The 14,802-nt window shown below is 30.5% G+C and overlaps 3 protein-coding genes across 3 annotated transcripts in view; 2 read left to right on the top strand and 1 right to left on the bottom strand.

Moving 5' to 3' along the window:
- Window positions 1-14,802, top strand: part of LOC129786719 (glutamate-rich protein 2) — an 871,459-nt gene that overhangs the window by 581,762 nt on the left and 274,895 nt on the right. The gene's annotated exons all lie outside the window — the stretch shown is intronic.
- The window catches only part of LOC129786663 (nuclear cap-binding protein subunit 1-like), a 303,879-nt gene that overhangs the window by 14,182 nt on the left and 274,895 nt on the right, over window positions 1-14,802 (top strand). The window lies entirely within an intron of this gene.
- On the bottom strand, window positions 1,260-3,963 carry LOC129786732 (uncharacterized). Its single transcript, XM_055821924.1, has 4 exons — window positions 3,935-3,963; window positions 3,115-3,159; window positions 1,719-2,098; window positions 1,260-1,570 (listed from the first exon to the last, which is right to left on the bottom strand). The coding sequence occupies exons 3-4, from the start codon at window positions 2,093-2,095 to the stop codon at window positions 1,465-1,467; spliced, it is 483 nt and encodes a 160-aa protein (XP_055677899.1). The 5' UTR covers window positions 2,096-2,098; window positions 3,115-3,159; window positions 3,935-3,963; the 3' UTR covers window positions 1,260-1,464.

The raw sequence follows: 14,802 nt of genomic DNA, 5'->3' as shown, positions 1-14,802 counted from the left end.
GGGAAACTGAGGGGCATTTTTTTCAACAAATTGGTCACAAAAAGCTTTCTGAGAAGCTCAGAAAATTTTTTTCTATAGGGATGTTCTGAGTAGAATTCTATATCACGTTAAAATGTCTAGACGTAACATCACCCCATATTCCCCTAATAAAAATATTCATGGAGAGGAAAAAGTCTAAAATGAGATTCAAATGAAAGTTAATGCTCATTTACTGTAACATCATTGGGATATTGCAAAATTGTATTTCTCCGCATCATCCCCATTATATATAACATGCCATATAGGTATTAATTCTTGAGAAGTGAAAATTATATGTAGTGAGATGCAGAAGAAAGAGAGAAAAAAAAAGAAAAATGAAAAACTTCATGCAAAAATGCAAATTGGCTCAGCTTCGATGATTATTTCTTTGCTCCTCTATAACTCTGTGTGTAAATGGAGAAATGATCAGTAGCACACCTGAGATGTTCGTGTAATTTCCAATAACTTTGGATGTGCATTTTAACAACTCCTCCTTTATACAGCAGCAGCATTCATGAACGAGAGGAATTGCAATCAAGTGTTTAATGGAGGTTGAAAAATTAGGTTAAATTTGCTCGTATAGATACGCTTCGAGATCTTTCTGTCTCTTTACTCATTTAATTAATTATTAATTAATTTTTTATTAACACCTTCGGTAACATTTCATTGAATCTCTCAATATATTAAAAGTCTTCCTAATCACGAACTAGGTGAAATTTTTTACTTGCAGCTTTTTTTTTGTTATCTCTGTTTTTTTATCTTAACTTATTCCTTTCTGTGTGTTGTTGAGTGTTTTGTAACTAAGCTAAAGTTTATCTTAGTTACGTGAAATTCACTAGTTAGCCGCTAGGTGGCGTTTATGTGGTGGTCTGGTGGCGAATTGTGGAGTTTAGGTGGCGGATTGTGGCGAAAATAAACTACATAAATATAGCCACACATAATCTCTGAGTCAGCAAGATTTCATCAAATATTGTGGAGTTTTGCAGAATAAAAAAAAATATAGCTGAATGTTGCAAAAGATAGGAATATCGACGATATATACATAATTTATTTTCTCTCACACGCTTCAAGTTCAAATGCAGACACGTCCATGGATTATTATACGTGTTGTGTGTTAACAATAAATCTCGAGTTAAATGACGTGAATTTGACCACTCTGATTGAATTATTGCAATCAATTTAATTCAAGAATATATATGTATGTACATTGTTTCATGTTACCTCACAATACATATTGTAAAATGGTATTAATCATTTAAATTGGATTTAGACTAATGTCACTCTAGATAGAATCATGTAGCACCTAACATGACTTTAGTAATATTGAAAAGAAAAAGTAAATAAAGGCAAAAAATGAATTTACCTTGATGTCCTTTTGAAATGCACCCGGAGGGTATCCGGAAAAACCACTATACAATGTATAGGGTTGATGTGTATTGAGATCCTTCATTGGACTGGGTTTCTCATCTTCTCGTCTTGTTTTTGACGGCGGTGGTACAATTGAAATTCCACGATGGTAGTCACTTGCACTTTTCGTTGGTGCTCGTTGAACCTTTCAAAAGAGAATCATTCATTAATGATATTAAATTAAATTTTTCCCCAAATTCCTCTTTTAGCAAAAGCAACAAATAAAAATCTTTCTAGGATAGTTCACTTGACTATGTACAATCCATTTATGTATAAATGGCAGGAAAACTTACCCCAGTTTGCATGTAGTATGCTCTCTGTTGCTCTTGCTGCCGCAGACGGTCGAGTTCCTTTTCACGTTCTCCCGTTCTCGCTCCCTACTATCCCGATCCGCTGCAGCAGCCACGAGTCGTTCGTGCTCCATCCGACGGCGTTTGTCCTCCTGACTCGGATCACTATTCCCATTATTTCCACTTCCCCCACTAGCACCACTACTACTTGAATTTCCTGCCACTACACTAACACCACCACTACCCACCACTTGGCTTCCCCCCACTGATGTCTGGATACCACCCACCGTGGGTATCATATGCGCAGGTATACTGATGTGGGACAAGTGCGGAACTGGATTCTGTGCCGGCAGGGTATTCAGATTCCATGCTGAATGCATATGCTGAAATGAATAAAACATATTCCCTATATTAAATCATAAAAAAATTAAAACACATATTTCCATCATTTTGTCCATCTCATTGTTTATCAATGATAAATTGTTAATCTTACTCAATAATTTTTCGAATATAAACTCTTAAATGTGATTTTATTTTACATTGTCATTTTTTTTAAATAAAATTCAATTTTTATCACAATTTATTTTTCAAATTGCCAATTTTTGCCTTATTTGCATTAATTTTTCATTTGGTAAAAGCTTCGAAATTAAGTAATTTTCAAATACATACTGAAGCTTTTACTTCAATCACATACTAAAGTTTAAAATTTTCTTTTTTGATATAAAATATTTTCGAAGATTCATTTGGATAGGTATATATCATTTTATACGATTCCTGGTTGATCCCAAAAACTTGTTCTACACATTTTAACTACATAAATAACTTTATATCATTAAGACGAAATTTGCTAATGAAACAAATGCGGAAATAAAATAAGAAAAAAAAAGTTAACTGCGCTCTCTGACAATTCAGTTCAAACCATTTCAGAGAAGCAATTAAAATTATTTCCCATTACATAAAACAGTTGTAAACACAGTAAAGAAGTAAATTGTGACGTAGGTACATAGTATATTGTTTTATGTATTTTTTTTGTGAAACCGCTTAAACTCTTTCAAACTCATCTTAATAAATGTAAAAGAAGAAGAAGAAAAAAAAAGAAAATGAAAAGAATGCGTGAGAAATAACAAGGCGCCATTGTATAATCATTTTGCAATACTTAACATTGAAATATATATGTATGTTATGTATAAAATTGTGTGTCAAAGTACGAATAAATTTTGAGAAAGAGAGAAGGAGAAAATTAAAAAGAAACATATATAGTATACATAAATACGTCAAACAAGATTTTTTTTTCTTTTCATAAAGACCTATTCTGTAGAGTTTTTTTTATTTGCATTTAAATGTTCTTTAACTAATACAAGAAAAAAAAAGAATACTATGTACTGATTAAAACTCTAACCTTTACGGGTGACTTGATGACGGGATATCCGAAATTTGCGGCATTCTACAGAGAAAACGATACACACAGATAAACTTGGAGTTTTCGCGAAAAATGTGATGCAAAAGTGTGCAAAGAAAAATGTATTTAATTGAAAATAAATGAAAGAAAAAAAATTGGCCTATGTTGCTTGGCTATATTGTACTATCCAAAGGTAAATTGAGACAGTATAAGAATGAAAGCAATTCTTGTATAATTAAAAAACAACAATTACTTCAAGGTCTAACATGGTGAAAGGTATTTGAAAATAATAATTTGACATTTAAATTTACATGATGAAAGTCAAGTTACTATTTTTTTCGAATTAGGTACTACTTAGAATTTGAAAAATTGATCAATAAACTTAACTAAAGTACGAAAACCCTTCAATTCATAGTTTTATAAAATAAAATTATTAAGTAAAAATTCGTTTTTACCCTAACCTGCAACTTTAATAATTCCAATTGGATTATACTTTCTTTTTTTTTTCTAAGAATAAATTCCCTAAAATTAAATTGGTTCTAACATCATATTTAATTAAAAAAAATTAATTATGAAATAAACTTTCTTATTGACTTTTAAAATAGGTGCTTATTTAATCTGATATTATTATCTACTTGAAGAAACTTTGCTGTGAGATTGATCTTTTTAAAGTACAACAAAGTTATTTCAAATAGATTTTTTCCACAGAAACACGAATAATTGTTACTTAAAATAAAAATTATAAAAAAATAGAAAATAATCAAAGTGTTTAAAGAATAAAGAATCTTTGGTTTTAAACAAATTATATGTATATACTTACTTTATCCTTAACATTACGAAGAGATTCCTCAAAGTGCAATAAAAGGAAAATGATTTATTAGAAAATGCTTTCATAATTTCTTTCACTACATATATATTAAACAAATTCCATGGTATTTTGCAAGAAAATCTTAATTATTTAATTTGTTTATGCTATGCAAGCATAATAATATATTATAATCAAAATTCATTTGGATCAGATCCAAAAATTTCTCTCTAAATCATATTTCCTGTCTTTCATAAAAGTATATGTGGTTGAATCGATGTTTCAAATCAGGTATATTAACCATTTAAATATAGATTCGTATAAAGGGAGAAATACTATAGGAAATTAGATGTAAAGCATTAAATGGTTAAAGTTTTATTCTATTATTTTTATTTCTATACTACCTATTTTATCTTTCATCTTTCAATGAAATGTTTGTTTATAAATAACTTTACTTAACCACTAAAAACTATATAATGTATGACCCCGTTTAGAGAACTCATAGAATGCATTCCAGAATGTAATGTATATTTTTATTATCCTTTCATGAAGATAAATTAAACGTTAACAGTTTATATGGGACAACTAATAAAGTAGATGACTCCGACTTAATCTACCGAGAAGGTTAAAAGTGAAAAATGATGAACAAGATGAAATTTTGTAAATATTAATTAAATACATTAAAATTAAATTATATCATAGATAAATCTGCAATTTCTCCACAATTTAATGCATACTAATCAACAAGAAATTGTGAACAATTGTAAAGGGTAATACACGCGCATTGAATTTAAAAGAATTTCATAATTATATTTATTCTCTCTCTCTCTTTCTCTCGTTCTTTCTTTCCTTTCAGGGTCAATTAAATACAATTTCCCTCACACATTTTTCCCTGTGACAAGCTATTTCATCTGCAGATAGTAATCTGAAACAATTACAGCTTGTGTGGAAATAATTGTTTATTTTTTCCTATACTATACTACACAAATATAAAATAGCGAATGTCAGAGACATAAAAGTGCATTCTACTGTACCTATTAAATTGCATGATTATAATCAGTAGCAAAAACACAATTTTCTCGCTTTCATTTGAAATTATTCAATTCACCATTTAAATGGGATTTGTGTCGGTTTTTTTTTCATTATTTGTCTAATTAAAAAAATATTACTTTACAATAATAAAAAAATATTACCTATATTGGGAAATGGAGAGAGAAAGAGACGCAAAATAATAGATAAAAAAAGCCAATGGAAGACTGAGAGATCTCGTGTAAATACATATGTACATATATACATACATATGAATTCGCAAACGGTTTTGTGTGCATTGTAGAGAGATCAAACTCGTGGTTTCATGATTATTTCATTATATACACATTAATCTATTATTATATACCTATATAAATATATACTCACAGTGCAGAATGAGAGTAAACATTTTATTTATACCGTTTACATTATATATTTTCAATCATCCATGCAACACTTGGAATGAAAGAGAACCATTTTCAACACATGCCATGTATTAAAATATGTATCTACACCATAGTGTACGTATGTACATAGGAGGTCTCTCATTTACTCTGGTGAGAGACATGAAGAGGAATTATGGTCACCGACGTCAATTTTAACCTGTGCGCGCCACATAAAGTGAAAATTGTATTATATACTCTCCGGTTATACGCTTATGTACCTATATATAATACGAATGTCTCCATGCACGACAAAGTAATTTTTGTATCTTTTTTTTTCTTTCTTCATTTCATGTGTTCATTTCACAAACGACAGAATTGCATTTTTATATCCCCGGCACATTTTTACTGCTCAGTGCTTACGCAAAAAAAAACACATCAAGATGAAAAACTTGAAAAAAGAGATCATAAAGAGTTCAAACAAGATTAAATGTCCTCTTCTCATCAAGTGACATACTACCTACCATGAAAATCTGGTTTTTACAAATCAGTTTCACATACGAAAATCTTATGTTATTATGCTAGAAGGTAAATACTAGTTTGGCTTGTCTTTTTTTTCTTTCTTGAAATTTTATGTATATATTTTCAACGTAAAATAAACTCTATTTTACTAAAAATATATGCATTATTTGATGTTAAAATGATGACAAATAAAATGCTAAAAAATAATTTCTGCAATGGCAATAGTTAGAACTTTTAAATAACGTCATATGATACTACTTAATATTCATTATAATTTATGCCACGATTAACTATAAAAATGCAATAAAGTCAACTTTTAATTTTATACCCATCCTGTAGAAAACTAAAAATGTTTTATTTGCATATTAAAATTAAATTAGAAAAGTAAAAAAGACTATAAAATTCAACTATATAAGTATTTATATTTAGTTTGAATCTTTAAACTGCACACGCAGACCTATAATTATTGATAGATCAATTCAATAGATCAAAAATGCAATAAAATATGAATTCATATGTAGATTATATGTACATATATCTTCAGTAGTTTCCAATTTGGTATTCATACATATATAGATAGTTGATAATAAATACTCGCATTTTGATTATTCATCATTCTACATTGTGTACCTATATGTATGCATGTATTATAAAACTATAAATAAGCGTGACTTTACATTATATTGTATACATATACATACTGGCCTTAGCCACTGTGAAAAACATAAAGTGAGAGGAGGAGCGAAAATATTGTCTTCAATTAATCAAAGAACTAAATATATAACACACTACATTTTGTTGTAATTATATATGTATACAACATCAGCACAAGGTATAGGTATTTACTTTGGCATGTTTATTTAGCATTTTTATGTACAAAAAAACAAAGTTTCTTTACCCATTTTATATATATACCAACCACAAAATAATTCAACCATTATATTTATATACCTACATACAGACTACATAGTAGCGGTTACTATTAATGGAATGTTCACCAGTATTGTATTGTAATTTTATGTAAATAATCTACCTGAAACATAATGTACCTATATAGATAATAATTTCTCAACATAAAATCTCACCTCATATTGTATGTGGCTATTTTCTTCTTTCTCACTTCCATACATAGAATTTATATTATTACCTTCATAACTTACACGCACTTGTCATACAAATTTTGAATATGTCATAATAGAAATTACCTTTTTACCGAAATATCCTATTTTATTCAAAGAAAAAGAAAATACTATACATAGGAATATACATAAAAAAATAGAATAAAGAAGTCTGATATTTTGAAGAATAAAAAATAAATAAAAAGACACGAATTTTTTTTACACGCTCTTTCCTTCCTTTTTCATTTCATTCACCTTCATAGACATTTCAACAACAGTCAGTGAAAAAAATAAATTGTACTCTTGGGAATGATTGGAATTCGAATTGAATAAAAAGTCTGACGGAATATATAAAATAAAATTGAATAAGAAATATAACATAGGAATTAAAAAATAAATAAATAAAATTTGGAATGTGATAGAACTGTTTTTTTTATAAATTCGTATATTTTCTTTAATGTCAAATAGTGACGCGATATTGATTTTATATTAAATCAACAATTTTACAACTCAAAATAAAAAAAAATAAATTCATTCAAATAGGTATGCAAAAATGCGCCTTTTAACTACACTTATGTATTAATTTCCTCCATTTCCTCCTGTTCACATTTATTTTATTCTTTGACAGCCTATAACGATATATATTCTCAATCCTCTATTTTATATCTCACATATATATATATATCATGTATGTATATATAAATGTACAATAGGCAAGCATAGTGCAATTGAATACTCGTCTTATATGGTGCAATTAATTTCAAAGGGTACTTTCATAATATAGAAGTTGAGTTGATTCTAATCAGACAAAATTTATAAAGTTTCTTCCATTTTAATGGAATAATGTGTACACATTTACATATTATATGAATTACACTGTATATAGTGTCCTGTATATAGAAATTTATTTTGAACATTTTCACTATAACCTACTATTAATTCTACTTTTAACGCGAATTAAATAAAACAGACATTATACCAAAATGTTTAAAAATAAGAAATATTTTCTCAATTTCTCATATAGGGTATTATTATTTTTTGGTTAAGGATTTTCAATTGTTTTTTTTATTCAATATTTAATATGATTAACTAATCTATTTTTAACTAATGAAAAGAAACGTAAGCTACTATATATACCTTTTTACCCCTTTAAATATCAGTTTATAATAAATGCTTATCTTATCAATGCATATGAATGGTGAAAAATTGTTCTTATCAGTAGTCTATAAAGCAAAATAGACTGGAAATGTTTTTTTTGCGTTTATTTATGAAAATAGGGTAATATGATTTAGAGGAATTTACTTCACGCGTAGGAGCATGTATTATGTATTTCGGTATATATGAATTGTGTAATACAAAATAATTCTTTATATTTTACATTATCATTTTGCAAATTTTCATTGAAGTAAATCATATATTACATAGAATTCTATTATTTTGATAATTTTTATGTGTTAATAAGAAAAGCATTAATCAGTTTTCCAGCATTACTTTCATCCTATATATGTAGGTATTGTGAACAATTTGTGTCACATTTTAACATTGTGGCACATTTTTGCAACGTTATCAAGAACAGTCGTTGTATATCGTGGATAAACGACAACTCGTGTTTCATTATATACCCAAGATTTTGCAACGTAATAAATTACTCTTTATATTCTGTCACAGTTCATATACATACATATATGTATGTACATTAAAAAAAAAACGAACGATTCGACGCAATCTTTCGAGTTCCAATGACGTGTCACATTATTGGACAATGAACGAAAAGGGTGAATTAAGTGTAAAAAAAAATTGCTAATCAGCCGTGAAGATTGCTTATTACGTAAGTTATACTGTCCGTTGCTCTTTTTATGTCGCGATATATCTACCTACATACACTTCTTATACACATACATATGTGTACAGTATACATATATAACTCCAATAGGGCAAAAAGTTCCGTTTTAATTACTTTCGACAGTTCTTTAAATTTCTTGCTTTTTTTCTCATCTTTTTCTTATATGCGGAATTTTTTTTTCCTTTTTGATCCTCTACAATATTAATCGTAATTTCCCAATTAGTTGGTATACCACAATCGTGGCATACCAAGTATTGTAATCATCGGAAAAACCGACCACCTCAGATCGGGCTCAAACTTGGTATGAGCACGTTTTAGACATCCCACATTACGAAAATGGTGGTGGAAAATTTTTGATCCGGCCGGCCTGCCGGCCGGTGCGCCATACTTTGGCTTATAACTCGAGAACAGTAACAGATAGAGACTTCCGGTTTGAAGTTTTCTATAGAAATGTGGGTGTAAAATTTCATTTTTTCGCATTTTCAAAATCCAAGATGGCCGCCGTCCGCCATTTTGAAATACCGTCGACCAGTTCCCTTAAAGCTAGAGGTCTGAAATTTTAGTATGTTGTAGAGCTCAGTGAAACGTTTTCACCAACAAATCATACTTGAAAATCGGTCAAGCGGTTTAGCAAATATGGCGGCCTAAAGCAAAAAGTGTTTTTTCGATATAACTCGAGAACGGCTTGACCGATTTTGACCATCTTGGTATCAAATGAAAGGTATTGAGAAGCCCTACAACTGTCTAGAACATTTCAAGTTTCAAAAACATCCGCAAGAGGCGCTAAAAACAAAAGCAAAAATTGCCTAACTTTAAGGGGCTATATCTCCCAACATCTGTTATCGTTTTCCTTTAAATTTTGATATGTTGTAGCCTGACTCAATATCTTTCATCAGTCCAAAAATGAAGAAATTCTATGTCACCGTTTAGAAGATATAGCCATTTGAAAAACTCTTGAATTTGAAAAGTTCTAAGAGTCATATCTCTTGAACGGATTGTCCGATTTTGCTCAATTTGGTATCAAATTAAAGGTTTTGCAATTTTCTACAACTGTCTGGAACATTAGAAACCTCTAAAACCATTCCTTGAGGACAAAAAGTCCAAAAAACTGTTTTGGTCAAACAAAAATCCGCAATTTCGTGTTCTGGAGGTGACCTTGAAATGTATCGAAATATATGTCAAATTATAGCTTATTTGAATACCTTTCCAAAACTAGTCAAGAAATTTCTGTATGTGCAATAGAACTTGAGATATAACCATTTTTGTCTTTCGAATTGATGAATTTTATTAAAAAATCAACTTTGCCTACTAATACTACTTAAAAATTAAATTACAACGCATAGACTGACCCATCCGCGTTGTGGTATACCAACTCTAATAACTGGACGCGTTATGATTGACTTATTCTTTAAATTAGGAATTTTTCTTTATATTGGAGACTAAACTCCTTTCTCAGTGAATTGAAAATAAGCAAAACAATTGGTATATGTGTGCACTTTCCTCTTTTTTTGTCAACTTTTGCTGCTTTTTTTTGATTATTTTTTGATGATCGTAACTTCTTTTGTGCCAAAAACAAACTCGGATATGTAAGACAAAAAAAAATTTTATTTGATATTTTAGGATTGTTTCTTTGCTATATATCGAAAATTAAATTAGCCCCTTTATAGCGAGAAGGTGAGAGTTTTTTTTCCATTGCATTGCAATGATCTAAGTAAAAGGAATGTAGCACAAAAAAAACTAAACACATGCTCAAATTATAAATAGATTTTTCTCTACATATATACCCATTCCACTACTCTGTCAGAAAAGTATTATGTAGGAAAGTTAATTTGAGTTTCTCAAGTTTAATTAATGTACATAACACATCGTTCTAAATTTTATACATGTTAAGTCATCGACCTCTAACTTAAATGGATCATACACACACAATTTAACAGCTAAAATGCACAAATCACCTTCTCTATATCTCATATTTTTCACTTTACAATTCACATAGGTAATACAATAAAAAAAAAACTATGTACATACATATATGTACTAACACATCAATGCTAAATTGGCACGAAATAGTGGCAAGAAAAAAAGAAAATAAAAGATTTTGAATTCATAATTATAAAAAAATGTGTGATTTTTTTTCTTTCTTCTACTCCATATTATAGGGGAGACCGGGGTAAAAATAGTCATTTTCGAATTTTCAAATGCCAATTTCTCCGAAGTTATTAATCGGAAAAATCGGAAAAAATTCTGGTGGAAAGCCCTACCAACCTATAATTTTTGACAGTAATTTGGAGGTTATGCGATCAGTACTTTAGGAGTTAAAAATGAAAATAGATTTTTGGCCCATTTCCCAAACTTTTGCGTATTAAGAAAAACGCGTTTTCCGAAGTTTTCCTTCAGCAATTTTCCAATCTGATAATTTTTCTCACTACCTGGGTTAGTGCAGAAAACGTTGCCAAGGTGTATTTTTCATTAACTTTTAATGATTTTTCTCTACAATTTTTTGAATCAAAACATACCCCTTGGGGTAGATCTAGTCATCCCATGTAAATCATATGGGAGATTGAAATTTTTGGCATATTTTCTATTCATTTGTTGCAAAATGGCGTGTTTGAGAAAATCGCAAAATTCTCTGTTTTAGTGCGTATAAAAGTGAAATTCCTTGTCGCGGATCAAAAGGTGCGAAGTTTAGCTATCAACTACTATCAATCTCTCAGGTGGAAAATCATTGGAAATGCCGGAAAATTCGACCGACTTTATTTAGCCAACTGGTGACTATATTTACCCGCCGCGTTTAAAAAAAGTCAGAAGCGGAAGGGTTTAGGAAAAGCTCGAAAACTCATATTTTCAGTGGAGATAGAGAAAAGTGGTCTGAGACAAAGTTGTAGGCCAGGAAATTTCCTATAAGAATGACCTATCGAGGAAATTTTCTTGCCTTTGGGGAATCCTGCAGATAAGGATTTACGCAAATTGACTATTTTTACCCCGGTCTCCCCTAAGTATTAGCCTTTCTTCTTTCATCACTTTGTGCACTTTATTCTATTCTCTTTACTATTTCCTCCCCAATCGTCTTTCAACACAATGATACTTTCATTTTAGAATTTTCTATTTGTGACTCATTATATAACTTTTTTCTGTGTCTCTGCGTATTAGATATACATTATATATGTACAGTACATAGCAAACATTTCAGGCTTTTATTGTGAGAGAGACATAGTTAAGCGCTCACAAGAAAAAGAAAAGGAGAAAATATATGTATATATAGTAAAATACAAAAATGTGAATATTTATTTAAAAAAAAATGAAGAAGAATATGGGTAAATAAAGTGAAATTTTTGTTTGTATATTATATATTACATACTTTTCAAATTCTCTCTACACATGTCTACATAATCTTTTCTTTTTTTCCGCGATGCTATTCACATTTTTTAACCATGTCTTTTGTCTATTTTGTATTTTCTTCTCTTGCTTGTTCATTTTATAAATCTTGCAGGAATTACAAAAATACACTGTTAAAAATATATTTTTTTCCCTATGTGTTTAAAATGAAAGAGATGACAGTGGAAAAAAAACAAGTGCTTTATTGGATTTCAAAGAGAAAATTCCTCACATTTTCTTTATATCTTTAACCAAGAATTCAAAGTTTAAAAGCAATAAATGATCTACGAAAAAGAAAAATAAAGAAATGTCTGATGCAATTCTTGCTATAAAATATCATATATGGGTATTTTATTATAGCTTATTTTAATCTTTTATTTCCAATTTTCCAAATCATAAAAAAATATATTTTTCCTTTCTGAATCTTACGCAGTGTTAGATATTTTACAGATCTGATTATGGAAATAACGGAAAATGTTTTATTTTGTTGTAATGCAGGTACATTTCTTGTAAATCAGATCAAGCCAAAAAAGAAGTATTTAATGCAATCCCCATTATCATCTTTTTTCGTCATATATTTGACAAGCAAACTAGTCAATCCCCATGTAAAATATACGACGTAGAAATAGCAGAATAAACACACTCATTTACCATTGTGTACACAAAATATGTTATTCACAGAAGCGATAAGATTATTAACTTGAAACGAAAAACAAGAGAAACGAAGACAACATAGGAATGAGATATTAAAATGTGTACCATGTACTATATTAGACATTATACATTTTGAACCTCTTTTGGTATTTATATTATTTTGTATATATATTTAGGTACATTATGTACAATGGATATGTGTGGAAATGGGTGATGAATTTTTGTTCGTGAAAATTAATTCTCCACAAATTGTCTCCTTGGGTAAAATCACCATGAAATTTACCCAAGGATGTTGAGAAATTAAAAGGAAAAATTTATGATTATATTGTCAAAGTGAATATGTGTACATAATATAAGAAATACATAATATACACATACCAGGCTGTAAAGGGAATGTAATATTTCATTCTACACTCCTTGCAGACATTTTGAATGCCATCAGTGACGTCGATGTAATATTTTACTTATATATCTTCACAATTTTCTTTGTTTCTTTTCTTTTTGCTCTCCTTCGTTCTTCTTTCTCCTTATATTTCACGTTTTTCACTATACTTTTTTATTCCTTCTTCCCCCTTCATCTATTCCATTGTCAAATGCACTAAATGCACACTTCACACACCAAGGATGGATACTTTTTTTTATTTCTCTTATTCTCTCTGCTAGTTCTTTTTTTTTGTATGCTCCAGACGGAATTATATACTGTAAAATACCTGACAATGAGATACCAATTGTCATAGCCAGGTACTACGATTCAGACTTATGGGGTGGGTCCGTCCGTACGACCCCATGGCCCACGAGCAACTGAGCCAACCGTACTAGGGTGGTTGGGAGAGAGAGTCACCTTAAGACTCCCGCCAACACCACACACATAAGCCAATCTGTCCTATACCATGACAGTTAGTACCAGCGGTACTACATTCGGCCATTCCTGACTTTTGTGACGTCCTCGGCACAAGCTAGGAAAAGCAAGACAGATTGACCGAATTTTCCCGTGATCTTCGACCAGTATACTTCGCAATGAATGCGATAACAACTGCGGTCCTGTGTATAGAGTACAAGTCTGTATTAGACAACAACTATATTCACAACTGAAGATCATATCAAATTGTTCCTAATGGAACCGTACCTGGTAGCCCAAGTACACAAGGGTTCTGTTTGATTTAGTACGCCAGTGCCCTGACACAAAATCATCACACCCATGAACCTACAGAAGGTTCTCTCAACACAGCTTTCGCCATGTTACTTGTTTCTCATGGAACATATGTCTAGACTTAGCTTACCCAGTTCCAGGAACCGTAAGCTCGTTCCATAGAAACTAGTGTCTCCGAGAAACCATTCGCCGTATGATTAACTATCAAGAACCTTGGACCTTAACCTTGGATTGATGTTAATCAATACGACATTTCAGGTTTTCAACGTAACAGGCCCACCATGCAAGCATGATGCCTCTCCGCGAAAACCTCGTCATGCTTTATCTACACCAGTATCATTTACTCACAGACTCATGATTTGTCTCTCTATACCATCCGATCAACGAAGACTCATGAATGTTGTCTTTAGTATTAACTGGTTGCATAGATACATGACCTGAATGTCTTGTCTAGCTTACAATGCGTCCATTGATCGCCCAGACCTACATTCCTATTCATCCATTCTACCATATCTACTGAGACATCAGATTGGTTCTATGGATGCGTGAAGAGCCAGTTTATCACAGTATTTCTACTGATCACATAAACATAGTGAATTGCTCTTCCATGTGCACAAGCACCTTTCTCTTCTCCTGATACCTCTATGCGAAACCATAACCTCAGAGAACTTTCTTTCGCCCAGGTATCCAATGCTTCAGTAAACCTGATCAGAAGAGAAACACTACCTTGACACACTATTTCTTATCCATGTCAACTATACTGCAAGCTATACTTCTACGCTTCAGTAAAACAATTATTTATGTACCTT

The sequence above is a fragment of the Lutzomyia longipalpis genome, chromosome 1 (assembly GCF_024334085.1).
Source record: "Lutzomyia longipalpis isolate SR_M1_2022 chromosome 1, ASM2433408v1".
NCBI classification, from domain to species: domain Eukaryota; kingdom Metazoa; phylum Arthropoda; class Insecta; order Diptera; family Psychodidae; genus Lutzomyia; species Lutzomyia longipalpis.
This window is presented reverse-complemented; position numbering and strand designations above follow the sequence as displayed.

Excerpts from the sequence above, each read along its gene's own strand:
- LOC129786732 (XM_055821924.1), bottom strand. The coding sequence starts at position 2,095 with ATGCATTCAGCATGGAATCTGAATACCCTGCCGGCACAGAATCCAGTT. Across the intron at positions 1,571-1,718 it reads CATACTACATGCAAACTGGG|GTTCAACGAGCACCAACGAA; the intron begins GTAAGTTTTCCT and ends CTCTTTTGAAAG.